This window comes from Pan troglodytes, chromosome 12 (genome assembly GCF_028858775.2).
Source record: "Pan troglodytes isolate AG18354 chromosome 12, NHGRI_mPanTro3-v2.0_pri, whole genome shotgun sequence".
Taxonomy (NCBI): domain Eukaryota; kingdom Metazoa; phylum Chordata; class Mammalia; order Primates; family Hominidae; genus Pan; species Pan troglodytes.
The window spans coordinates 56,234,983-56,262,500 of NC_072410.2; the positions used below are offsets into that span (position 1 = coordinate 56,234,983).

General features: G+C 38.6%; 1 protein-coding gene across 10 annotated transcripts in view; it reads right to left on the reverse strand.

Annotated features, from left to right (window-relative positions):
• The window catches only part of MEIS1 (Meis homeobox 1), a 137,589-nt gene that overhangs the window by 81,573 nt on the left and 28,498 nt on the right, over nucleotides 1-27,518 (reverse strand). For all 10 annotated transcript variants that reach the window (XM_063789038.1, XM_063789036.1, XM_054677925.2 and 7 more), the window contains one exon: nucleotides 26,911-27,022. In XM_063789038.1, coding sequence (XP_063645108.1) covers nucleotides 26,911-27,022 — 112 coding nt within the window. The remainder of the gene's footprint in view (nucleotides 1-26,910; nucleotides 27,023-27,518) is intronic.

Sequence of the window (27,518 nt, forward strand, 5' to 3'; positions counted from 1 at the left end):
TAGGCCTGTTTTATTCTCTCTTTTTTTTTTCCATTGGTTGGCTTCCTTAATACATTTCTCCATTTTTTTTCTTGTTGTTGTAACAAAACTATATTTAAAAGCAAGCAACAGGAAGCTTTTACTTGGGAAGTTGAGGTTTAAGCACTCAGTGGCAAACAATGAACCGGAGAGATAAAGATGCAACGCAAATGGTAGGGAACAGACCTTTGCTAGTTTCCTGCCAAAGTTGACTTGTGAGCATGTGCAAAGTCCCGATATGGACTAACAGTGCTATTTTGCTTTTATTTACTCCAATTTATTTGTTCCTGTGAGAATCCCCTATAAAAACAAAGTGTGGGGACAAACAATGGAAGCTTTGCCATCTCCTCCTTGCCAGGGCTTTTATTTTACACATTATCAAATGTTTTCATCAGTGGAGTTCAGCCCATTCATTCAACTCTGTGAATCACAGCCCAGATCATATTGCAATGGGGGGAAAAAACCTATGCATGGCTTGAATCATTGAAAGAAAGAAAAAAAGAAAGGTCTCCCTATCACCCTTTCCCTTTGACACTTACAAACAGATTTGTGATCCTTTATAACACCCTAAAATGGCCACCATGTCCCCAAACAGTCAAGTTAACTAGAACTTTTTAAAAGGTAAGCTTGCAAGTCCATAACATAATTTTATCTCCATTCCCTTTTTTGGCCCCTTCCCCAAACAGGTATCCATGTCAAAGGAGAGCTCTTGAGTTGGGGGTTTGTTTGACCTAGGTCACGCAAAGGTCAAGCTTTTCACCAGTTGTTAACACAAAGCTTCCAGCCAACCCACCCTCCAAATCCGGCTACACAGTCTGTTTACATCTGCAAATGCGCTATGCACATTGGATTTTTCTCAGTTTTGCAGGAACTAACAATCCCTTCACTGTGAAGTGGTCTCAGTGACAAATAAATAGGTCAAACACTCTTCGGTGAAACTGTAGACGCTGAATTTGCCAAATATGGAAATGTAATGGATTTTGACTTTTTCATTTTTAAAAAGGCTTTTTAAAGTGTTATTTTAAAACCAGTTGAACAGATTGCTTTATTCCTTTATTCAACTTCAAGGGATGCTGTCTTTTAAGCAGTTTTATGCAATCCAAACTATATTTTTGCCTCTCTGAAAGAGATCAATATTTATTCAAATTGATTTTTAAGATTTACATGTGAAAAATAGATAAAATTGAATCAAATATAAACCAAAACTAATTCTGTCAACTCCCATGAAAGTCAATAAAGCCAAAATAAATTTAGCAGATTTCATCTACCTGCATTTGAGAATTGTTTTACTTCATTATTTCTTATAAACTTACTGAGGAGAAATTTGCTTAACTCTTATCCAGGCTTCCCTTGCTGAAACAATAAGGCTCTCTATGGAATATTTTGCACTTGAATATTATCACCAGGATAGCATATGGCAAACTAGCAGTAGGCAGTTTATCTTCATCCTCTTTGTAAGCTAAAATTAGCACAATGGTTTTGCAGCACTGTGCACTTGACTCAGGCCAGGGTGATATTCTCCACAATGCCATGCTTGTTCCACATCCTGATAGCTTCCAATATTTAAGCAAGTTGATTGAAGTTTTATATTAACAATCACAGATACATTTTAATGCAATAAAATCCTAAAGTGTGGCCAACAATAAAATGTAAGGCTACTATATTAAGAATCAACCTGAAAAACTGTCCTTCATCTGCCTGTTGAAATATAGTGTTTCAACTACAAAGGAGTTCAAATATTTACAGAGGCTAATTGTACCAAGAGGGATATTTATAAGACTCCAAAAGCAAGACACAATCACCTTCTTAGACAACTAAGGCGTATTTTTCTACTTGTTTGCCATATTCAGTTTTTCTTGGTAATATATCCTTGGTGCTAAAAATGCATTGTTGCTAAGAATTAAGTATGCACTTTCAGAGGATTAAATGAAGGTGATCTGCCAATGGAAAGAGCTTACTCTTTAAACAGGAAAGCAGCTACTGGCTGGCTCTTTGAAAGGATTACAACACAAACAATGATTTTAAAAACAATGGAAGAGGTTCAAATAATACATCCCATTTAGTTGGCCTGTAGCAGTGTAATCTTCTCATCAAATAGTTAAAAACAAAAAACTTTAGGAAGAATTAACTTAGAAAACATAAGATTGACAGGTAAACAGCAGTATATTTACATTTGGAAGAGAGAATGCCTCCATCCTCTTTACCTCCCCGCTTTTAATGCCATTTATTAAGGGAGATGTTATACTAAAAGGATTTTGCTGAAATTTTCACTAGCCAATATCAGACTGAAGTTTTCTCTTATCCTTGTGTGCTGGGACAGATATATTCACCTTGTTATCAAAAGATTAAATCCAAGATAATAAACAAATGCTGATATTGTCAGCTGCTTTTTACCAATAGATTTTTTTTTTTTTTTGAGATGGAGTCTCGCTTTGTCGCCTAGGCTGGAGTGCAGTGGCGCGATCTCAGCTCACTGCAAGCTCTGCCTCCCGGGTTCATGCCATTCTCCTGCCTCAGCCTCCCGAGTAGCTGGGACTACAGGCGCCCACCACCATGCCCGGCTAATTTTTTGTATTTTTAGTAGAGACAGGGTTTCACTGTGTTGGCCAGGATGGTCTTGATCTCCTGACCTTGTGATCCGCCTGCCTCAGCCTCCCAAAGTGCTGGGATTACAGGCTTGAGCCACTGCACCTAGCCAGCTCATTGTTTATTTGATGTAGTCATATTATTCTCAGAAGTATATATTTCATCCAAGGAGAAAAACATGAAAACCCTTCACAAACCATGTAAGGTGACCTCATACATGATATAACTAAAATGGTCTTTCTTTTGATGGGACATATTAATCTGTTTATACCAGTCATTCCTGACCCACACTCTTCCATCAGCATAGATAAAGTATACTGGAGAAATAAAGCAGAAGACAAATAGTCAAATATACAAATCACTGGGAAATTTTAGTAATAACCAAATAAAGCACTTACATATCCAAAGTCTAACAAAAAAGCTGATATGCATTTGGAACTTTTCAGCCATATTTGTATGCAAAAGAATCAAATCTGTAATACCACTTTGCACCCAGATATTCAGGAAACTCAGGTATTAAGGTTTTGTACTTTTTGATGGCTATTACTGACGCTAAGTCCTAGATTCAGAATTTCTTCTCATTGACCATGAAATTATGTGGAACTTAACTGACCTTCAGCATACTTCAATCTATATGTAAAATGTTTCTGAAAGGTTCTTCATTCTAGCTAGGTTTGTAAGCAAACTTTCAACTTGGTTCTTAGAATTTCAGTCGTTTAGAAGTGACGGGAAACATTCAATCACCTAGCTCAATTTACTTTATTTACAAGCTAGAGCACATGGCTTGTAAGTTACGAAGTAGGGATACAACCTGTATTTCAAGGACAGCAAGTCTTCAAAGTTGGCCACAGGTCCTCTTAGAAAGACACTCAGGAGTTCCCAGAATGAAATACACATAACCAATTACTTAAAATAGAAACTGATCACCACGAGCTGATCTTTGCATAGAGTCAAACACAACTGTATTCTGAATGCAAATGTTTCAGTATTTGTTTCCAAGACACCAAAATAAGTGGTTAAACAGTTTGATGGGGAATATAGGTATAGCTGAAATATCTATCTCCTCAGAAATCCATGGATTCCTAAATATTCTTTTTTCACTGATGAAGAACACATGGTAATATATACATATATGTGTGTGTATCCATGTATATAGACAAAGAAACATGGCAAAATGTTAACAATTGTTGAAACGGAATGGTGAGTTACAGGTGTTTATTGTACAACTTGTTCTATTTTTCTGCGTGTATGAAAACATTCATAATAAAAAATTGCGGAAATGCTAAAAAATGATATGTAGAAAAGAATGTCAATGCAATGCTTCACAAATCTTGTCCTATTTTTCAAGGATGCCCTCTCTCACCACTCCTATTCAACACAGTATTGGAAGTTATGGCCAGGACAATCAGGCAAGAGAAAGAAATAAAGGGTATTCAAATAGGAACAGAGGAAGTCAAATTATCTCTGTTTGCAGATGACATGATTGTATATTTAGAAAACCCCGTCGTCTCAGCCTAAAAACTCCTTAAGCTGATAAGCAACTTCAGCAAAGTCTCAGGATACAAAGTCAATGTGCAAAATCATAAGCATTCATATACACCAATAATAGACAGAGACCCAAATCATGAGCAAACTCCCATTCACAACTGCTACAAAGAGAATAAAATACCTAGAAATACAACTTACAAGGGATGTGAAGGACCTCTTCAAGGAGAACTACAAACCATTGCTCAAGAAAATAAGAAAGGACACAAACAAATGGAAAAACATTCCATGCTCATGGATAGGAAGAATCAATATCGTGAATATGGCCATACTGCCCAAAGTAATTTATAGATTCAATGCTATTCCCATCAAGCTACCATTGACTTTCTTCACAGAATTAGAAGAAAACTATTTTAAATTTCATATGGAACCAAAAAAGAGCCTGTACAGCCAAGACAATCCTAGGCAAAAAGAACAAAGCTGGAGGCATCACACTACCTGACTTCAAACTATGCTACAAGGCTACAGTAACCAAAACAGCATGGTACTGGTACCAAAGCAGATATATAGACCTTTGGAACAGAACAGAGGCCTCAGAAATAACACCACACCTCTACAACCATGTGATCTTTGACAAACCTGACAAAAACAAGCAGTGGGGAAAGAAGTCCCTATTTAATAAATGGTGTTGGGAAAACGCTACCCATATGCAGAAAACTGAAACTGGATCCCTTCCTTACACCTTATACCAAAATTTACTCCAGATGGATTAAAGATTTAAACATAGGACCTAAAACCATGAAAACCCTAGAAGAAAACCTAGGTGATAACATTCAGGACATTGGCATGGGCAAAGAGTTTCTGACTAAAACACCAAAAGCAATGGCAACAAAAGCCAAAATAGACAAATGGGATCTAATTAAACTGAAGAGCTTCTGTACAGCAAAAGAAACTATCCTCAGAGTGAAAAGACAACCTACAGAATGGGAGAAGATTTTTGCAATCTATCCATCTGACAAAGGGCTAATATCCAGAATCTAGAAGGAACTTAAACAAATTTACAAGAAAAAAACACAATCCCATGAAAAAGTGGGTGAAGGATATGAACAGACAGTTTTCAAAAGAGGACATTTATGTGGCCAACAAACATATGAAAAAAGCTCATCATCACTGGTCATTAGAGAAATGCAAATCAAAACCACAGTGAGATACCATCTCACACCAGTTAGAATGGCAATCATTAAAAAGTCAGGAAACAACAGGTGCTGGAGAGGATGTAGAGAAATAGGAATGCTTTTACACTGTTGGTAGGACTGTAAACTAGTTCAACCATTGTGGAAGACAGTGTGGTGATTCCTCAAGGATCTAGAACTAGAAATACCATTTGATCCAGCAATCCCATTACTGGGTATATTCCCAAAGGATTATAAATCATTCCACTATAAAGACACAAGCACACATATGTTTACTGCAGCACTATTCACAATAGCAAAGACTTGGAACCAACCCAAATGCCCATCAATGTTAGACTGGATAAAGAAAATGTGGCACATACACACCATGGAATACTATGCATCCATAAAAAAGGAAGAGTTCATGTCCTTCGCAGGGACATGGATGAAGCTGGAAACCATCATTGTCAGCAAACTAACACAGGAACAGAAAACTAAACACCGCATGTTCTCACTCATAAGTGGGAGGTGAACAATGAGAACATATGGGCACAGGGAGGGAAATATCACACAGTGGGGCCTGTCGGGGTGGGGTGCAAGGGGAGGGATAGCGTTAGGAGAAATACCTAATGTAGATGATGGGTTGATGGGTTGATGGGTGCAGCAAACCACCATGGGACATGTATACCTATGTAACAAACCCACAGGTTCTGCACATGTATCCCAGAACTTAAAGTATATTAATAAAAAATCATATGTGTATATATATATATATAAGCCAACAATAAAGAAAAAATGGTTAAACAACAACAACAAAATCATCTCACACCTGTATAGAGTAAGTTACATAAAACTTCCCCCAAAAAAAAATCTCGTCCTATATTTTAAATTTTCTATGTACCATCCTAGGCTGTAGTATGAGGATCTTTGGACATTTTCACTGTATGGTGCCCCAACAGAACAGAGTCATCACCACAAGTATTAGAAATTCCCTTTTTGGCCAGGCGCAGTGGCTCATGCCTGTAATCCCAGCACTTTGGGAGGCCGAGGCTGGTGGATCACCAGAGGTCAGGAGTTCGAGACCAGCCTAACCAACATGGCAAAACCTTGTCTCTACCAAAAATAAAATAATTAGCCAGGTGTGGTGGTGCATTCCTGTAATCCCAGCTATTTGGGAGGCTGAGGCAGGAGAATTGCTTGAACCCAAGAGGCAGAGGTTGCAGTGAGCCAAAATTGTGCCATTGCACTCCAGCCTGGGCCACAAAAGTGAAACTCCATCTCAAAAAAAATAAATAAATAAAAGAAAGAAAGAAAGAAAAAAAATTCCTTTTGTAAAAAAGGAATGGGATCATGTTTGATTGTTAGAAAACCACCTATAATCCCTTGAGAAGGGATAAATGGGCTTGCAGCTAATATAAAAAATTTAAGCACATTGCTATGTCATGAGAGAATGAATAGAAAAATAAAGGAAGATAGTCAAAATAGGAAATGGGCTCTCTGTGCTCTCATCATAACTATGCTACAACACTGTACACATAAAAAAGAGAAAAAGATATAACCAGATGAGGCAGAGAGGGTGAGCGGGCAGTCAGCACCTTCGAGTCATTTGGTAGATGAAAAAAGTGGTAAAGTTGATTTCTTATAAACAAATAAAACCCTCCCTATAAATCTAGTTTTGCTTCCCCATAACTTACCAGAATCAAACTTTTCTAGTTGCAATTAATAGGCAAGCGGTATTTTGAACCTTATTTTACCAACTGCAATTGTCACAAACCTAGTTCTCAAGATATCTAGAATATTTGGTAAAGTTTATCCATAATACTAAGGATTATCTTTCCATATCTTAAGATTTACCAGTAACATTGATGTCCTGAAATTCAAAGGCCAGACTACCCAATAGCTTCATCAAAAACCAAAGGTTATTGTGACCAGATGAGACCAGAGACACAAGAAGAAACTTTGTTAGTGGCCAAATATATTCCCCATCCTAACTTGGCTCCTGTGAGGAAATTCCACCTAGGACCCCCAAGGACGCTCAACCTTAACCCAATCTGACCATCAAGAAGAGGTATGCCATTCAACCTGTAATCTTAACTGACACCACAAACTTCATTTTCTCACAGACACTTTAATGTGTGGTATAGAAGGAACATAAGCAGTTGTTTAAAAGGAATCCAGTAGACCCAAGGCCTTGTGGTAAGAATTTTATCAGTCTGCGTCCCTTCTCAACCATTCACTTCCTCATCACTGCCTCCTCAGGTAAAAGTAGCAGACCTGTGGAACATTTCAGAGTGATGGACAGTGGAAGGGAGTCCTATGAGAGTGAAAATCTTGATGGCCCACCAAGTTTACAATGCCCTCTGTCCTGACACAAAAGGGCAGCCAAACAGTCTTCATTGTAAAATAAATACATATTTGGGAATAATACTAGATTCTCAATTTCTTGGAAGGCATCACTCACATTTAGAAATGGACACCAGTCCAGCCGGGCGCAGTGGCTCACGCCTGTAATCCCAGCTCTCAGGGAGGCAAGAGGCAGGAGGATAGCTTGAGCCCAGGAGTTCGAGACCTGCCTGGGCAATAGAGCAAGACCCCGTTCTCCACAAAAAGGAAAAAAAAAAAAAAAAAGACAAAAAATAAATAAATAAGCATAACTCCCCTTAGAAATGGACACCAGTCCTAAGCAGAATCTCTTTTTCCACAGAGAAAAATTAATCAGCTGATAATGATGATGTGGTAATGACAGCAGCTAACACATACATAATGCTTACCATTGCCAGGTATGGTTCAAAATTCTATATATTAACTTTTTTAATGTTCTCAGCAGTCCTATAAGTAGGTACTAATACTACTTCCATTTTATGGGTGAGTTTAGGCTGTTCCTGTGTCCAAAAAAGTCAAACCATCTCACGTAGAAATCTGATTTATTAAAAGCCTGTTCTCCATGAGTAGAGACCAATATTGGGTTGCTTCCATTCTGATCCTACACTGAAGCCCCCTCATGCCTGAATATCACTAGATGGCATCAGGAATATTGAATGAGACAGCAGGTAACTCCTAAAGAGAGCAACATTGGGAAATATGTGTGTTCCAGACAGTTCTCAATTCAGGGGTAAAAGGAGAAACAAACACTGGACTACCAATTCCTTGAGGACAGGGATTGGTCTTACTCATTTCTGTCATCCCAGAACTTAGCACAATGCCCTCTATACAGAAGGGTCTCCGTGAATGAATAAATGAATGAAAGAAATATAATGCTAAGCAGTGCCTGATCACTTTCTTCTAAAGATCCTTCCTCATATGTCATTCTGTATTCTCTCTTTCTAACGAGAGACAGAGAGAGAGAACTGGTAGACACATTTCAAAAATAAATGAACCAAAAAGATATCAGTTACTAGGTTACTTCTTAACCTGGTAAAAAAGAAAATTGTTGCAATTGAGAAACCTGACTGACTTAGGTCCTGTTGTTTTCTCACTCACACCCTGTCAGGCCTTAGGTTATTCTCACTTATGAAATAGAGACACAAATCTCTGCTCCACCATAAGGGTGGTTGTGTGAGGCTCACAAATGAATGAGGGTGGGCACATTTCAGAATCTGAATGCATGAAAAATGAGTTATTTCTTTGAAAAATTTCCCACCTAGCATTGTACCTGGCACATAGTAGATTTTCAGTAAATATATTTATTAAATAATGGAATATCACTGGGCATGGTGGCTCACGCCTGCAATCCCAGCACTTTGGGAGGCTGAGGTAGGCAGATCACAAGGTCAAGAGATTGAGACCATCCTGGCCAACATGGTGAAACCCCGTCTCTACTAAAAACACAAAAATTAGCTAGGTGTGGTGGTGTGCACCTGTAATCCCAGCTACTCGGGAGGCTGAGGCAGGAGAATCACTTGAACCTGGAAGGCGGAGGTTGCAGTAAGCCAAGATCACGCCACCGCACTCCGGCCTGGCAACAGAGCAAGACTCCGTCTCAAAAAAAAAAAAAAAAAAAGAAATATCAGACCTAAAGAGCCACAAGTCTCTGATCCTCTAAACTCCATTTCATAAGACTTCATTTAAGAGGCTCAAAATTGTCAGCGCCAACTTCAGTAGATGGAATAAAACCAATCTCAGGTAAATGCCACTTCAGGTCAGAGTTGGAAAAGTTACATCCAACTGCACATGAAAATAAATAATACTGTCAGCCTTATGGAGAGGCAAGACTCATGAGAATAAAGAGATGCTCAAGGTACCAGGATTGAAAAATCAAGCCAACAGGCCCCAACTCTTGCAACCCTCCTCTTTTTGCTCCTTCTCCCCAGCATCCTAGGTCACAAACCAAAAGAATGGCAGCGTCATTGCTGTCATTTTGCTCCTCTGAAATAGGAACCTGGATTAGCTTTAGCTGGCTGAAGCTCAACCCAGATAAGTCCAGAGCAATGCTGATAGGCAGCAGGAAGGAATTTGAGGAAGTGACAAGAAATGCCACGTCATCCATCACAAAGAAAGCTTTCCCACAAAGTGGCCTGGGAGCTGGCTACATAGCAATGGGGGCTCAGAAAGATGCAGATAAACACAGAAGTCTTTCCTAGCACCAGAATACAGAGCCAACCACAAACAATTCATGCCCTTGCCACATCCTTCAGTGAGTAGTAGGAAGAATGTAGGATACCCTGCCTTCCACTTTCCCTGCTCATGCAGCCAAAAGGAACCTGAGCTTGCATGTCCTGGGTGCCCTCCTGCTGCAGGGGATCAGGATGCCTGAGGCAGCAGACTTGCCTCTCTGCTCATTTCTACCACATCAACCAAAGAATCACCAGAAATCCTGAGGATGTGTTTTTTTGTTTTTTTGTTTTTAACAGAGATTCTAGGCTACAGTCTTTCTGTTGCAGGGAAGGGTATGTGCCATGTCAGAAATAAACTCTTCCTAATTTCATTCTCCAAGTAATGGACATCATAATAATCTGCAATGGCATCTGTCATTGCAAAGATTTCCACCATTCTTCACAAAAGTTTCATAGGAAAGTGGAAGTCAGCAAGCAGTTCTTCTCCAAAGAAATGCGCAAGTAGAGAAATGAGACTTAGCAAAGAAGACTGGAGAGAGTGGAACTCTTCTTTCCTATCGTTTTCTTAGACAGCAAGAAATTCCCTATTGATTATATATGTTATGACTTTCTGATGGTTTTAAAATTTCATTCAAAGGGTCTGTTCTCACAAAAACGTACCCAAAACTTGTCTATCTTCAGGAGGAAATTTGTACTTTGAAAAACAGACAAAAAGATCAAATCTTTTTACCAAAAATATATTCTGCATTATTAAATAATTCTAGTGACTACTTAAAAGGGCATATTGAGCTAGATCTCAGCCTGTACCTTCATTGGATAAATCACATAATATCCCAGTGTGCTAAATCTCCTTGAAAGAAACTCTGGCTTAGATTCTGCCATCTCAAATTGTCCCACACTTCTATCTAAAGAGAAATTTTAGTCACTAGTATCCCAGAGGTTTCATTATGGCCACAGCTGTTAGTAGACCACATTTTCATCCTGAGTAGCCAGGGAAATATTTCAATGCAGTATATTTTTTGCTCAGAACTCTTTGAGAACACACCAAATAGGAAATAATTAGAATAACATTTACTTATCCTCACATATTAGCATTAAATTATTGGTTGTATTAGTGGCTTGCATTTACATTAAACTTGCAAATTATATAGACCCTTATTTCTATTCTATGAGCATTTGAATTTTTTCCCTGCATGCATATCTAATCATTTGCTTACCTCTTATCACTCCAGGAACCTAGAGTTCTTAATTCCATGGATTTCCACAGGGCAAGAATCTAGGCCACCGTTTATGCACAGAAATCAATTCAGCCATCACTACACTATGCATCAAAACAACATTTTAAGAGCAAAAGTTGAAGTCAGTGGCATTGAGCCAAAGCACCTCTCCTCTGAAGGAAAATGCAGTGAGATTTTTAAAGAGCAAATAGGGCAGGTTACCGAGCCTTACTGTCTCACCAAGAAATGGGGAATCCTTCATGGCCCGGGGCTTCTCGATTCAAATCTGGAGCTTAAGACTTTGTGCCTAAAGAAAAGTGCTGATTGCCTTATACCCCAGTGCATTTCTGGAATGTCCCATGTAAATATTCACTGGATCAATTTTCTTTCTTTGCTCCTAGTGAGATCATATTAACCAATGACACTTTTATGTTTTTAATTAAAATCAAAAAGAGCATTTTGGCACCATAAGTCTATTGCATTTTTATAAGATCTTCATCTCTGAAACACAATCTTATATTAACATGACAGTTTCAAAAAAATCATATTATCATAAATCATAGAAACATCATTGGCTTCTTTTAAATTGTATTCAATATACTAACTACACCATTCACAAATTATAACAATCTATGCAAATGTACATTAAAGCCATAAAAAGCTTTTCCAGCATATCCTTTTCCCACAGCCCAAATAAAGGTAAATTAAGAAAATCTGGCAAAAGGCATATATGTCTATTGCCATTTCCCACAGCAAATAGGGTGTTTTCCTCTGGGAATAAAACATTTTCTTTAAACTACTGTTTATAGCCCTTATCAGCTCAACTGCAATAGAGCCATCAAGTCCAATCTCTTGTGGAAAAAAGTCAAGGTCAACAAGTACTTGCATTTTTGTTTTTTCTTTAGCTGCAATTGCTACTGACATCCAATTGGGTAATAAACATGAGGTCTGTCAAATGTTCCCAAAGAACAGGTGATCCAAAAGCTATCTCAGCACAAGGCCATTGCCAGGTAATCAAACAATCTTGTTATAACAATTATGATTTGAGTACATTTATTTATAGATGCAAACATCTGTCAGTTCTGAATGAATATTGCCAGACAATTCCCACCATTGCGGTCATAAGAATGAGGAAGTACAAGAGGGCTCTTGCTAGAGTTACTCACCAACAATAATGTGTACCCTGATGAGCAGAGTACCATCCAAAGAAAAGGCTTTCTCCTCTTATCTTTTCTATTTAAAGGCAATTTTGTGTAGCTCAATACAACCATGTCCTTTACTATGCCAGCCAGGTTCCTGAGCCCAGTTGCCTTTCTCTGCCTGAAAACCAATTCTACGGTTATGTGTGCGTGTGTCTATTTGGAATTGTTGCATTATTCCTTTAAGCCAGCATGGTTGCTACATTCAAAAACACTCCATTTTAACTTGAAAAGTGCTAGAATTTGTTTAGCACGTTTAATCCTAAAAAGTCAGATAGATGTTTGGAATAAAGACCACATAGTTCTTTCCAATTCATCATGAAGCTCACTGATATCAACAGGAGTTATGCATTTGGATCTGGGCAGCACATGGCTCCATGCCATATGCAACTTACGGATTAAAAATAGAATCTGTTCCAGCTGCAAAGTAAGACATGTTAAACTTACAGCCTCCATTTGAAATATGAAAATTAAATCTACGGACTATGGCTAGTGTCTAAGATGATGACTCTGATCCACATAATGCAAACCTATTGCTTCCATTTCGGTTATGGAAAATGAGCCTAAGGTCTATTCTTGGGGCCTAAAAGCAATGCTTCCACTTCTCGCTATGTAACTTGTATTAACATTCCATTATTTAGTGGAGCAATTAATGTTTTCCAAAGCTGATTCCTTCACTATCAAGAGCATCAGGAAAAATGGAAACAAAGTAAAGCTAATTCTTCTAAAAACACATAAACCCACATCTTGGGGAAGAAAGTAAAAACTAAAAACAAAACAAGAAATTCTAGACACACAAAATGAAGTACGCTACTTTGAAAGACAGCTTTCAATGTAGACACACTAAGTACCAGGTGATAGTGTTTTTAGCCAAATAAATACTGTTTCAGTGTAAAAAGGTATCCTTCATTCTTTAACATTCTGGCAAAAAGTCAACGTAACCAGAGTTGTATCAGCAGGCATAACGGTATACTGTTTCTAATCCTGCATTCTATTAAATCTTGGGCAGGTAATCTGAAGACTCTACATAGAAAGAAAAATTAGCAGCTGAGAAGTGGGAAAGGCTGAAGCACACCAGGATTAGAATCCACTGGGAGCACATAAACATGAAGGCCCATGAGGCAAAACATCTATTCTGCAAATACTCAGGAAATGTTCATCAATCAGTTGTCAAGCAAAGGGGGAAGTCACCTCATTTTCAGAGCAGTAAACTGATGAAATGAGTCACCAAATTCCCATGACAGCTTGGCTGGCCTCTTCCTTTCCACCCAGCCCCTGGTCTCCACGGAGCCGGAGCCTTCTTTGAGGGAAAGCAGTGCAGCAGAGAGAATTAGCAGGATTTCTGCAAGCCATCCTCAGGAACAGGTGGGAAAAGCATCACCTCTGCCCAGCAAGGGTATAGGAGAAAAGCCACAGCCATCAATGACCAGCTGCATTTTCTCCCATCTAGAGTGGCAAAGCTACATTCAGAAGAAGACAAAGAAAGAGCATGCCAATGGGACCTGTAGTCTGTGTAGTCAGTCTTCTGAAACCTTGGCATCATCCCAGAGCCTTTGCACTCCACTACCCTCTGCGTCCACTGTTTCTCTGTCCAGTCCAGTCTTCCTCCTCAAAGCTACTCTCTCTAGCCTCCTCCCTCTGCCTAAGTAAAGTTCTGCAACATTTCTGAATAACTATCATGCTGACTCCAGCCTCCCCCTGCTCCAATTCCTCCTTCACTTCCATCCAACCACGCCACAACCCTCACATTTCCAATGACTCCCTACTGCCTGCTAAACCAATGCCAGAATGACAAATATGGGCTTAAGATGACAAATATGACCCTTTGTGGTCTTGCCCCTGTTACCTCTTGGGCCTTACCTCAGACTCTTCCTCTCTCACACCCACTCTCTACTCATGCTGAAGCACACACAAAGTCCCCAAAGTGGCATGCTCTCTCTCCTTCCTACCTTTACACAAGCTAATTTTTTTTTTTTCCTTACATGCCCCTCTTCTCCATCTCTCCCAAGTTTCCATCATAGACTTCCTCTCTTCGGAGACTGAGTGGGAGATCAGAAATAGAAAACCAATTTCTTCTAGGGCTAACTCCGGGGGACGAGGTAGTGGTTGCTGGAGCACTGTGTGGAGAAGGACCTGCATCTGCACTCCTTTCAGGCCCCGTGACAAGGGTGCTGTGATCCATTAAAAATGGCCACCATGGAAAGACTAGAGAGAGGCCCATCTGATGCCAGGCAGGTGCTGCCCCTGTGCCAGTTTGTTAGGTACCATTCCTCTACTTCCAGATTACTCAGAACCTGCTCACTAGGGAGACTTAACCTATGATATACTAAACTGTCTGTTCCTCCACCAGACTGTCAGTTTCTTGATTCCAGAAATGACCTCTTTCACTCTGAATTCCCACATTTAGCACAGGCCCGGTATGCAGTGGACATTTCATTAATTCAGTTAATAAATGGGAATATTTCTCTTTTCACTTCTATCTTTGGGAGTAATCCTCTCATATGCTTAAAATGTACATCAAGCAATACTTTTATTTGTAGTAAATGTATTCCTTTTACCTGAGGGGATGTTTTTGGTGCCAGGATGAGGTAAGCCAAATATTCATAACACTCAGCCCCCTCCAGCTTTATAGGCTGAAGTCATATTCCCTCAGAACTTTCATTTTTAAGGACTGCAGCATCAGAACCTTCCATTCTGGCATCCCATCTCAGCCTCTCAGCATCTCCATTCTAACCATTGTTTACCTGAATCTCTCTGGCTCCATTAACCCTGTTCCCGGGGATAAAAACCAGAGTAACAACAGCATCCTCAACCCCATTCCTGACTTCAGATGGAGGGAGAAAAGACTGGAGAATGAGGCGAACCCACCAGAGAATGGTCAGAAGAAGGAGACAGACAAGTGAAGAAAGGCCTCATGGCATCACCAAATACTCAGCACCTTGGCTCACATCAAAATAGGCTGTCATTCATTTCAACCATGAAAATCAAGACTCAGTTAGATTCCAATGAGTTAAAGAAACAAAAGGATAAATATGATTACAGATACCTAGTCCAATCAATCAAATATGTATCAGCAATTATTATAACTGCAGCATTGTTCTAGGAGCTGGGGAATGTAAGAGGAGTCCTACAGATGCTGTCAAGGATGCCAGCCTCTGCCATCTCCCTGGACTCCCTGTGTGAGGATACGAGGAGAATTTCTTTCAGATCTTAATGCTGGTCAAATCGATTCTTCTGAGCAACTTCCATGGATGTTGTAAATCTTGTAATTAATTATATTTCAATCTTTGTTTTACCAGCTAGGAAGCTCAGGGCCAAATTAATACCTATTTCTAGTCATTGTACATGATTTTATAATTTATATTGCTCGGTACTACCCTTATTTCTTGGCTTTTTGTTTATTTTGCTTTCATTCTAATTTGTTCATCTACACATTTTTTATCCTATTGTATACTATAAACTTTTGTTAATTTCCTTAAATCCTTTCTTAGAATGAGAGGGAGAATATATATACATATTTATATTTATGCATATATAAATATATACAATATATAAATATGTTATTTATTAAATAAATATATAAATTTATTTTATATTTTTATAGATAATATATTTATTATATATTTATTTAATAAATAACATATTTATAAATATTTTTATAAATATACATATTTATAAAATAAATAATACATATTTATTTATATAGGTGTGCATATTTATATTTTATATTTATAAAAGATATTTATATTCATATATTTATATATATGTGTATATATATGCATTTTAAAATCAATATATCCTTTTCTCCCAAGGTATTAAAGTATAAAAGGGTATCAAGGTGCTACCTGTCCTGGCTGTCATAAGTAGTAGGGGCACTCAAGGAAAGAGTCAAACTACAACAGTAAATGCTAATAACCTAGCAACAAGCCCATTGGCAAATTCAATATTTTCTGCATTCACTCTTTAGTTCTCTTTTTCTTAAAAATATACATTTTTTAAAAATGTAAGCTTTGCTACGTAAGGTCATATTCTCCTTTTCTTCTAATATGGAAATAAGTAACAGGAAGTTCTGCTGTCTTCATTCTTTGTTACAAAATAAAGTGAGCAATGTTAGGAGGGAATGCATATGAATTGATATTGGTAAGTGGGAGAAAGCCAAACTAATTGTACTAATCAAATAGAATGCTTTTAGGTTAAGCAATTATGGAAAACTATATGCAAGACTGAGCTAATCCACAAAGCCAGACACTTGAGCAAAACCCAACTTTACCAACTACATTTCTGGGACTAATCAATACAACAGGTAGACCATGCCTACATTTTTTTTTTCCTGAGGAAAATGCTTGGCATAAATTTACTGTTTGGGTTAGTTTATGCTAGGCCAACAGCCAAAGCCTCTACTACTATTCTTAATTAGTGCTATCACCCATGATAAAGAGAAATAACATCAGGGGGAGAGCTAAATATCACAGCCCAGGGCGGGTAGAATCATGGCTGCTACTGGGAAGGGCATAGGACATAAAAATATCCTCCCAGGGTAGCATAGTTACCCTTGCTACAGGGTCCTGTCTCAGAATTCAGTCTCACCTCAGCCCTATAATCCCTCAAAAGATCCTCAGATGCTGCTCCTGGCCTCCACCCATCTTCTGTTAGATGCTCACTGCGGGGCAGAGGGTGATGTCCAAGGGTAGGAGTACGGAGAACAAGTGATTAGGTGGATGGCATGATTTAAGGTCAAGACCTCCATATGCATGTGTTCTACATCCACGTATTCAACCAACTGAGGATAGAAGGTATTTGAAAAAAAAAATGGATGATTGCATATGTACTGAACATGTACAGACTTTTTCTCTTGTCATTATTTTCTAAACAATACAGTATAACAACTATTTGCAAAGCATGTACATTGTACCAGGTATTATAAGTAATCTAGAGATTATTTAAAGTATATGGGAGGATGTGCATAGGTTATATGCAAATACTATGCCATTTAATAGCAGGGAATTGAGCATCTGAAGATTTTGGTGTCTGTGGGGTTGAGGGGAGAGGGTCCTGGAACCAATCCCTGGGGGATACCAAGGGATGGCTATACATCCCCAAACCCATTTAACTTCTGACACTTAAGTTTAGAAGTTGTTAACCTGGGCTATATAGACACCTCCTCAAGGGAGATCCATGGTTAGAATTCAGGGGATATATGTACTTGAGAAGGGGAAAAAATTACATTTTTATTATCAATAACTTCAATTAGAATTAGCATGTCCTTCATGCTTGTATGTAAGTAAGTAACAAACCACAGAACTATTAGCAGGACCTGTAACTTTGTTCCCAATGGAAATCATATTTGCATATCACAATATAGTTGTTATAAATATCTTAAAACATGACTTACATTTATCACTACTTCAAAAATTCAGCAGACAACAGAATTACTAGTAGATCTTGTTATTTAAGCCTATTTAACAGAGCACTTATATTACTATATATATATATATTTTTTTTTTTTTTTTTTTTGACATGGAGTCTCACTCTTGTTACCCAGGCTGGAGTGCAATGGCACAATCTCGGCTCACCGCAACCTCTGCCTTCCAGATTCAAGCAATTCTCCTGCCTCAGCCTCCCAACTAGCTGGGATTACAGGCACGCACCACTATACCCGGCTAATTTTGTGTTTTTAGTAGAGATGGGGTTTCTCAATGTTGGTCAGGCTGGTTTTGAACTCCTGACCTCAGGTGATCCGCCCACCTCGGCGTCCCAAAGTGCTGGGATTACAGGCATGAGCCACCGCGCCTGGCCTTATATTACTATATTACAACTTGGCTTTAAAAAATATTTAGAAGATTGAATTTTAACACAATTCACTGCCCTTGTAGTCCTGTGGGTTTTATTTTATACATTAATAAATATATTACTCTGATAAGGTATCCATTGGCTTCACCAGACTGCCAAAGGGGTCCTCTCCTCCTCAAAATGTCAAGATTCCCTTGAAGAAGATCAATCTGAGTCAGCAGCCAGGTGACTAATGGCGGTGAACACAATGATGACCTCAATGGTTCAGACAGCAGAGGCACTGGCTGGCTCATGGCAGCGTGAAAGGACTGGACCAAGTTTCCAAGAGTGGGCTCTGGAGCCAAGTCCACGTAACAGGGGCCCATAGATGCTGAACGTCTACACTTACCAAGGTAGTGCTGTCCCTCTGCAATTTGAACCTAATACCCACCACGCTGTGTTTCATCCAGCAGGCCTGACCACAGAGTTCACCATGTCTGGGTCATTGGCATGTTGTGAAATAAATACACTCACGGCTCCCTAAGAATATCCAGTATTTAGCAAATATTTTACTTTGATATGCTTGATGTTCTTGGTAGCACACAGGAACTTCCTAAGGGCAAATACTATGACCTACTCATTTTTATAGCTCACACAGAGTACCTGGCACACAGTAAGTGCTTAATCTATTTTTGATGACTTGACTAGAATGTATAAATTTACATTCCCATCCCCCGCTTAAACACAACTCATGATAATATTTTGGCTCATCTGCAGGAGAGATTATAATTCTAAACTCTTTTTATCTCCTTGGGCTACATTAAATGGATGCTTCCCTAAAATTAACTTCCTCACTTCTGCCTTGCCAAGAATGACACCATGTGAAGAATCTACCACCTGAAACAATGAATTCTCTCCTTATTTATTTCCTTGGGTAGAAACTGAAACACATGTTTGAGCTGTGCCAGGCTGTGTGTGGTGGCCCTGGAATGCCTGGGAGATCTGGCCTGAAAAACAAATTATTGCTTATAGTTTAAAACCCAATGCAGACTCAAGAGAAGAAGGGAAGGTGAGAAAGGATAAGAGAATGAAAAGGCCTTACATAAAAACTGAATTAAATAATTACAGATTAAGACCTGGGTTTTTAAAGCTAATATCTCCATTTTCATCATTTACATAAAACAATACAATGCATGGTATTAACATGATGTGGAACATATTTCTCTATATGTGATGTATTTTTGGAAAATATTTACAGTTTTGAAAAGAAAGAACTGAATATTATGAACAATTAACTTCCAGGTCCATGAAAACAGAAAATATATTCCACTATCACTGAAAAGCGAATGCCCTTCTAGCTAGGGGAGCTTTCTCTAATTTACAGCCAACTGAGTGAAACTGAAAAGAACATACTTTTTAAAAAGTTTTCATGCCTCTGGCTGCAGAGCTAAATGATGAATTGACACAACATCATTATTCATATACTTCCTTACTACTTATTTCTTATTTTAAAATATTGCATGAGTCTTGGGAGACAAAAGTAGTCAATTCTAGGAAAATAAAAGAATTGGTGTATAATTTTAGATGTGCTACAAGTCACACCGGAGTTGGTATTTCTTAAAAAATGACAGCAACAACAAAATTTTAATCCATCACTTGCAACAAAACTCCAGTACCTGCACAGGTAACAGTGGCCAGTAGACAGACGTCATTGACATCACAAATCAAGTGTGCAAACCAAAGTGAAAACAGAATTGTGACTTACAGGTCACACAATAAATATCGCACCTTTTAAATTTCAAAAATGAGAGTTCAAAATTTGATAAGAAATCCAGACCATGAATTCACACATAAATAAAAACGAGCAATCAACAGAAAATATAAGAAATGACTCTGTTGACTAATGCCCTGTCTTTTCCAATTGAGGGTCAGAACTATTCAAACCCAATCACATGAGGATGGAATCAGTAAAGGTCAATCAAAGACAAGCTGAAACTCCAACTGTCTAGCTAACCTTCAGAGCTTGTGACAAATTGCTATCAGTCAATGTCAACTAATGACAGGAGCTCTTTGGCTAATCAATTGTTCTAAAAATGATCAAGAAAACTACTCACAGGACAGCTCATTTTCACATCAATGCCTGTGAACTATGAAAAGCTCATTTTTTGAGTTTTTAATAAGCTCATAAGTAAAGCAGTTACTTGGTAACAGAGGTCACCTTACAGAAAAAGACAGAACCTTTGTCTGTCTTTTACATATTCTTTTATTACCATATTACAGTAAAAATATGCCACAGATATGCTAGAGGGCTACATAATAAAGTAGATAACACTTCATCCACTTTTCAGATAAATACTTCTGTGTTCGAAGAATATCTCTACTCGGCTGTAAATAATTTCAAATGCACTTTTCGGTTGTTTAAGATGAAAAACAATGACCTCAAGTTTACTGGTGATGTTGCCTAATAATGAGAAGAGGCACTTTCTATGAAAATGCTTATGGCCAAGTTCGTGCCCCTAAATATAGTTACTACTTTTAGATGATGAAGTTATTTTTCTTTAAGATGACCTGATTTCATGATGCTAGAAGTCAAGCAGGTGGAAACCAGAACACTGTTACTCACATTTGATGAGTCAATAAAAGGAAAGGTGAGTATATTACAGGGTGTTCTTGGGAAAACAGTTCTCTGTCTCTACATCTCATTCAACATGTTTGATAAGTTAATAATATAGACTTTTTGATAACGGCCATTTGTGGAGCATTATAACTTCCTCTTTCTTTTTTACACCTGACTTTTCCCACCAGGAAATCATTTTCCTATTCTGCCTGCCACTGCATGCAAAGGCCACACTTTAATTTGCAGGTCAACATTAAATATAACCAAAGGAACACACAGGGCTGCGATGCTCTAAGGCCTGTGGTCACAATTATATTTTACTTTTCTCTCCTCCCAAAAGTGTATTAGTCAAAATCATTACAGTGCCATTGAAATACCAGAAGTCCCTGGAGAGGTACAGGCTTAAGAAGCAAGTGTGAACAAATAGAGATCATTCAAGTCACTGTGACCAACAGACAAATGAAACAACAAAAAATAAAAATTACCGTTTGTAACCATTTTCCTTCATTTTCAAGGTTCTTAGGTTATCATTTCGTTTGTAAAATATGTTAGATTTTTTCGTTTTGTTTTTTTTTTTTTAAAGAAAATTGTCTAGAAACAAGCAGTATTAACTTTGTGTTTTCAGCTGAAAAGCTGCAGTGACAGCAGTTTCAGATTACATCCTGAACCTGAGTCGCTACGGTAGTTTTTCAAATTAAAATATCTTCTGTGGCCTCAACCACTCTCAAGTTGTCCATAGGAAAGAAATAAAGGAGGGAGGGCAACACTTAAGCCGAGCCATAATTGGAAGTATGTGAAAAATGAAGTGTCAGTTTGGTCAATAAAGGGCAAAGGTCAAGGGGAACTGCAGCCCAAACTCTGTGCGAAATGTGCTCATTAAGACATCCAATCAGCACGCTCCTTCCCACCTATCCCATTATTCATCGGACAGCTGACTGTTTCAAATGCCTGGGTTTGGGCTGTTATTACTTTTCTTCTTCATGTAAAAAAGGCGAGTGATATATAAATCGTTACTCAGTCATCTGGAACATAATGTGGCCCTTCCCCACCTCCCTCGCCCGGTGCTCCCCACCCCCTCTCAGGCCGCTCTGCCTGCTGGCTTCACAGGTCTGGAACAACTGCCTTGAGAGTCCCCTCAATAATAAATGGAATTGCCTTCTGCCTATAGGTTGCCTGGACTCACACAAAAGCTGGTGTGGAGGGGGATGGGGCAGTGGGAGGCACTGCAACTATTGATACATTATGATAGAGAAATGCAGTGCTTAGCATTAATCTTCTTTAAAGAAACATCCTGGCATGCTGGTTTTGCCTTTTTTTTTTTTTAAGTGGTACTATTGTTATTCTGAGTCCTGCCCCCTAAAGGAGAAGTTCATAAGTGGGTTTTAGAGATTCCAGCAATCATTAAAAGCCTTTAGGGTTGAAATGTATTACATCAAATTTCCATGTAGAAATAATACTTTTTCTTTATCCTCACAAAAGAGGAAAATATGATGAGCTTTCAGTGGAAAATGTTCTGCAAGAGCAATATCTTTACTTGTTCCCATGCTTCTATTCTTAATTCACTAAGTCTTTGAATGAGTGAAATGATATAGGCTCTTAATACATAATACCAATGAATCATATCAGTCATCATGCTCCCTTTGTAAATACTTCATTCATCATTCTACTTAGCATGCAAAACTAGGTTCTCCCTCCCCAACAGAACATTACCCCTCTGAGTTTAAGGTGATTCTATCTTATTCACAGCTAGGTCACCATTACGGAGCACAGCGCCAGGTTCAGTACAGACAACTGGGGAAAGAGTTGTCAAATTGGTAACAGAAAGAATGTCTGTCAAATGATCTGTTTCTCCAGTAAAACAGTGTATCAAATAGGATGTCATAGTTAGGAGCTTGGGCTCTAGAGTCAGACTGCGTGGGTTCAAGTCCCGGCTTGAGCACCAGCCAGTGTGTGGCCTTGGACAAGTCTCCTTATCGCTCTGAGCCTCCGTGACCTCACTTGAAAAGTGAGGGGATGGAAATACCTACACTGACTGACAGCCCTTCATGTTCTATTTTATTATCTTTTTACCATCATTTATTTAGCTCTCTTAACTTTAAAGCAAAAACAGAGACCTGTCCAGACTCAAAAATGTGGTCAATCGTAGCTGAAGCTGCTTAAGAGGCATAGAGTGGCTGTGGCAGGCCTTTGGGGAAACAGTAAAAATCTAGGGGAAGAGGCACCCAATTTGCTTGAAGTTCTCCCACTCCAAAACACACAGTTCCTAGAGTAGGCTCTGATTATGGTCAGGCGGGCAGCCATGCACAGTAGGATGCAAAAGACACATGAAAGCCACACGTCTCTGCCATCATGTACCTCCCGTACCTATGAGACATTACTTGGCAGCCCTGGAAACAGACACCCCATCCTAAAGCAGCTACAAAGCCAAGAGACCAAGATCCTGAAGCTGACTTTGAGAGTTACTCTTCAATATTTCTGAGTTATTACTTCTTTCTCCTGTGAAATGGGAAAATAAAGCAAGTAATTGCCAGGGATAAAATAAGGATTCAATCTGGTATCTTTGGAAGTACTTTGAGGAAGTTATGGAGTAAACAAAAATCAATGTTGTAGCAACAGCAACAGAATCCCCAACCAAACACAGATGTGAGGCCCTCCCTCTTAAATGCCAATTGAAAAGGACTTTACTATTAAAGAATCAATCTCCTGCAAGGGGCCACAAGTATTAATATTGAATGGAAGTAGATATCATAAAAAGGGTCATCATGATAAATAAATTGAAATGAGGGAAAGATATATTGTGTAAATCACGAATAAACATTAAATCCCTGAATAATAGTACCTTGATATTTTTGTAATTACACATCTTATGTACATTCTCTTTAGAATGCCCACGATTGGATTTTTTTTTTTCTTTTCCTAGATGGAGTCTTGCTCTGTCACCCAGGCTGGAGTGCTGTGGCATGATCTCGGCTCACTGCAACCTCCGCCTCCTGGGTTCAAGCGATTCTCCTGGCTCAGCCTCCCGAGTAGCTGGGATTATAGGCGCCCGCCACCATGCCTGGCTAACTTTTGTATTTTTAGTAGAGATGGGATTTCACCATGTGGGCCAGGCTGGTCTTGAACTCCTGACCTTGTGACCCCCCCTACCTCGGCCTCCTAAATTGCTGGGATTACAGGCGTGAGCCACTGCTCCCAGCCATGGATTTTGTATTTCTTTTTTTAATGTTTAGGTAAAAATGTGTACTAAAACTCTTTCACTGATCACAACAGCTACTAATTCAGCAAATTATCAGTCATTCAAAATTCCCCAAATTGCTGAAGCTCTAACCAGAAACTCTTACTGTATTTTGAAATCTTAGAACATTTAAAATTTCCTGCATAACTTATTTCATTTTATCTACTTTGGAAGTTCAAAAGAATAGGACTCAGTTGAGATGTATATATATATAGCCTGTTACATGCCTCCACTGTGTAGCAGATAAGGTTATTTAACAGAGGGCTAAAGCCTAGGGGATTTCTTTTTTGTTTTCTTTTCTTTCCTTTCTTTCTTTCTTTTCTTTTTTTTTTTTTTTAACCACAGGTGCCATAATGAAGTGGTTAAAATGGAAAAGGAATGAGGAAAAAAGAAATGCAGTAAAAATAATACGTCAGAGAAAGTTTTAAAATATGTATTACTCCTGTCTGTGGGGGAAACACCTCTTTGGATATGTTCTTGACAGATTGAGTTATTTCTGTCTATTGGGTATGTATAAAGACATATTTATGGATTTATAAATCTTTTGAAGAGGGCTGTTATTTACCCAGTTGACTAAAATGGACTCAAACTGTGTAAATAACTATTTAGGACATGTACTACAGGCCAAATGCTGGCACAGCTTACACATCCATGCCTGCCAGAAAAGGCAAACAGGGAAAACATGGAAAAGCCACTGTGCACAGTTAATCCGAAGGCTGCACAAAGACCAAGCTCTGCAGTTCTCAGGGATGAAAAAAAGGTTTAGAAGGGTGATGGTTGGCATGGAAGTGTGCATAAGTTGTTGCAGCAACACTTTCAGGCATCATTCTGCATTTAGCAGGAATAAATTCAACTGCCAAAGAAAACCCACAAGGAAGGACAAATAAGACTGAAGGTGGGGCTCCCAACAGCTTCTGTTATCAAGCACAGAAAGGTGGGGTAGGGGAAACCAGCACAGAAAGTTTCTATTTGATGACAGTGGAAGTTATTCACTGTAGTTTTTTAGTAGAGAGATGAGGAAAGAGGGTCTGATGAGAAGAACCTTATTTAAGTAATTGGGAAACTGGAAGTTTAGGTCTGACGCTCCACTGGGACCTCAACAAATCACTCAGCTTCTTCGTACCTTATTCTTCTCCTCTGTCAAGTGGGGATAGACCCACTTACTCTGCTACCCAGGATTGTTTTTAAATGATTCAGCTGAGATCATTCAAATAAGATAATTTATGTGAAACTGCCCTAAAAACAACTAGGTATTGGACTCAAATATAAAACATAAAAAGAAAAAATATAGGAAGAAACATTGTAAGTAGAAAGTAATGTGAATAATATGTAGTTCCTAGTTACAATCAAATGATTAAATAGGCCTTTGGAGAACACTTGTTGAAGGAAGAAGCAGCATACAACACTCCTAATTCCTTGTTACAGCATGTCAGAGGGGAAGAACTGGTATTGGGCATTTGCTATCTGAAAATCCTCTTATACTATGTTTGAGAAAACAGATGCATTACAATTTTAAATTCAAGTGCATTTCAGCAGTTTGCAAGCCTTCAATGCAGCAGCTGAACTATCTACCTACCTATTCTCAGATGATATAAGTTTTGAAAAGCAAGAAATGAAAAAGAAAAAGAAACAAGCCAAACACTAGGCTGCGACCCCATGTAGCAATTTTGGGCTACAGGAAAAAGAATTTATATTCCATTTACACCTTTTTGAAAACTCATAGTGTAAGTAGAGTTATGAAAGTAGGGCTTTATATTGAAAGTGCTGACACCACCTTAACTATAGCACTCTGAACAGCAACGCCATAACACATACATACACACACTTGAAAGAAAAAAGGCCCCTTGGATTTATGCTGCATATCATTTTCCAGTAAAAGTCAGAGGTCAGAGGTTACCTCTCAGCTCTGAACCAGTTTACTATTCTGGGCTCCGTTTTTACTAGGCTTATAGTTGTGATGAAGTCAGCAACTTTTCTTTGAACAATAAAATGTCTCAAATGTTTAAAATTATATTTGTTGAAGTTATTCCCAGTACAAACAGCATATATGTGCCTCAAAAAAATTAACTTTCCTGTTTTTGTTTTCAAATTAATCACACTAAATTCATTGTAGACTTTGCAATTTTAATTGGTAGAGCCCAACTAAGTTAGACAACAAAATTCCTTTGTTGTCTAACAGCACTCCAGTGAAACATGATCATAAAACCAGATTTTAAAGTATGTACCTACTGTGGGCTCAGAGTCAACTTCAATAAAACAGCCTTTTTATATTCAGATAAAGAATTCTCTTTTAAACTTTAATTGCATTAATGGAACACAAAATCCACACAGCGGGCTCTCATGAAAAGCAGTACAGACATGTGAATACTCAATTCGCCCTTTTGCTGAAGACTAGCTTGATGTTTAAACTTTATTTCCTACTAGTTATAGTCAAACATGCATAATCCATGGACACTCACATACACATAGGTATGTGCATTCACAGGACAACACAAATTAACCTGTTATCTTTCCATGTCTTCCTAAATTTTACTTAGTCTGGCTTTGCAATGAAGTCAAGCACTTAGGAGATTCAGATAAGTAAAACCAGAAAAAAATGACTTCAACCCAGTGGAGAGGGAAGCCGAGCATGTGCTACTAAAGGGCTCACAGCCTTATAAGCATCCTAAGGCATCATTAACTTGGAATCCTAGTGGATGTTTCTTCATGAGCTCTTGAAAAGCCTCTGAGGGCAAGTAGTAATAATACTTTTTATTTGTATAGCAGGGTATGAGTGGCATACTATTTATTCACATTCAAACTTCTAAGCTACTTCTCTAATCTTGCCCTGAGTCAATTCACTACCCTGTTTTATGAAGCTGGCCAGGTGACAGACAGTTAAGCAGCTGGAATAGCACAGAAGAGCAGGGTCAGAGAATAAAATAAGATGAGCTGATTCTCAAGTTAAAGGGGGTTTATCTTCTAGGAAAAACTGTATACTTAGTAACTCACTAGACATTTCTGATTTTTCAATCCTTAAAAATGAAACAAGTAGCAAAAGAGAATAACATCTCTCCTACCTTGCTCACTGCTGTTGTCCCCACTGTGTGACGTGTGGCCACCGCTGGAAGGGCCTGGGGTTCCTCCTGAACGAGTAGATGCCGTGTCATCATGATCTCTGTTCCAAGAGGGCTGTGGGGGCACAAATCAGAAACCCAAATAAGAGGCATCTGTGAACCCTTATTGGTAGGATCCCATGGCATAATGACAAAGCCATGGAGGGCTGGAGCACATAACCATGCCACCGTTCCCATCCCCCTTCAACCATGGTTCCAGCTCAGAGCTGCATTGGCACATTTATAATTTGCCAGTTTCTGCTTCCAGGCTAAAATAATATCTACAAATAGTTATTCTGTAAGTAATTGCATGCTTTATTACTAAGGAAAACAAAAACATTCCAGGCAAAGAGGAAAACAAAATGCCGCCACTGATTCTGACTATATTTTCAACATCAACAAACCCTCTGGCACAACAGTCTGCTACTCTGGAAATGCAAAATGAGAGTGGTGGTCTATAACACTGTGGTTTATAGGGGCCTCTGATTCATCCTAGAAGACAAACATGGCAGAGCTTTTAAGACCTCACAATTAGGCCTGGGTCCATAATAGCTAGTATGTGTCAGCTGTTT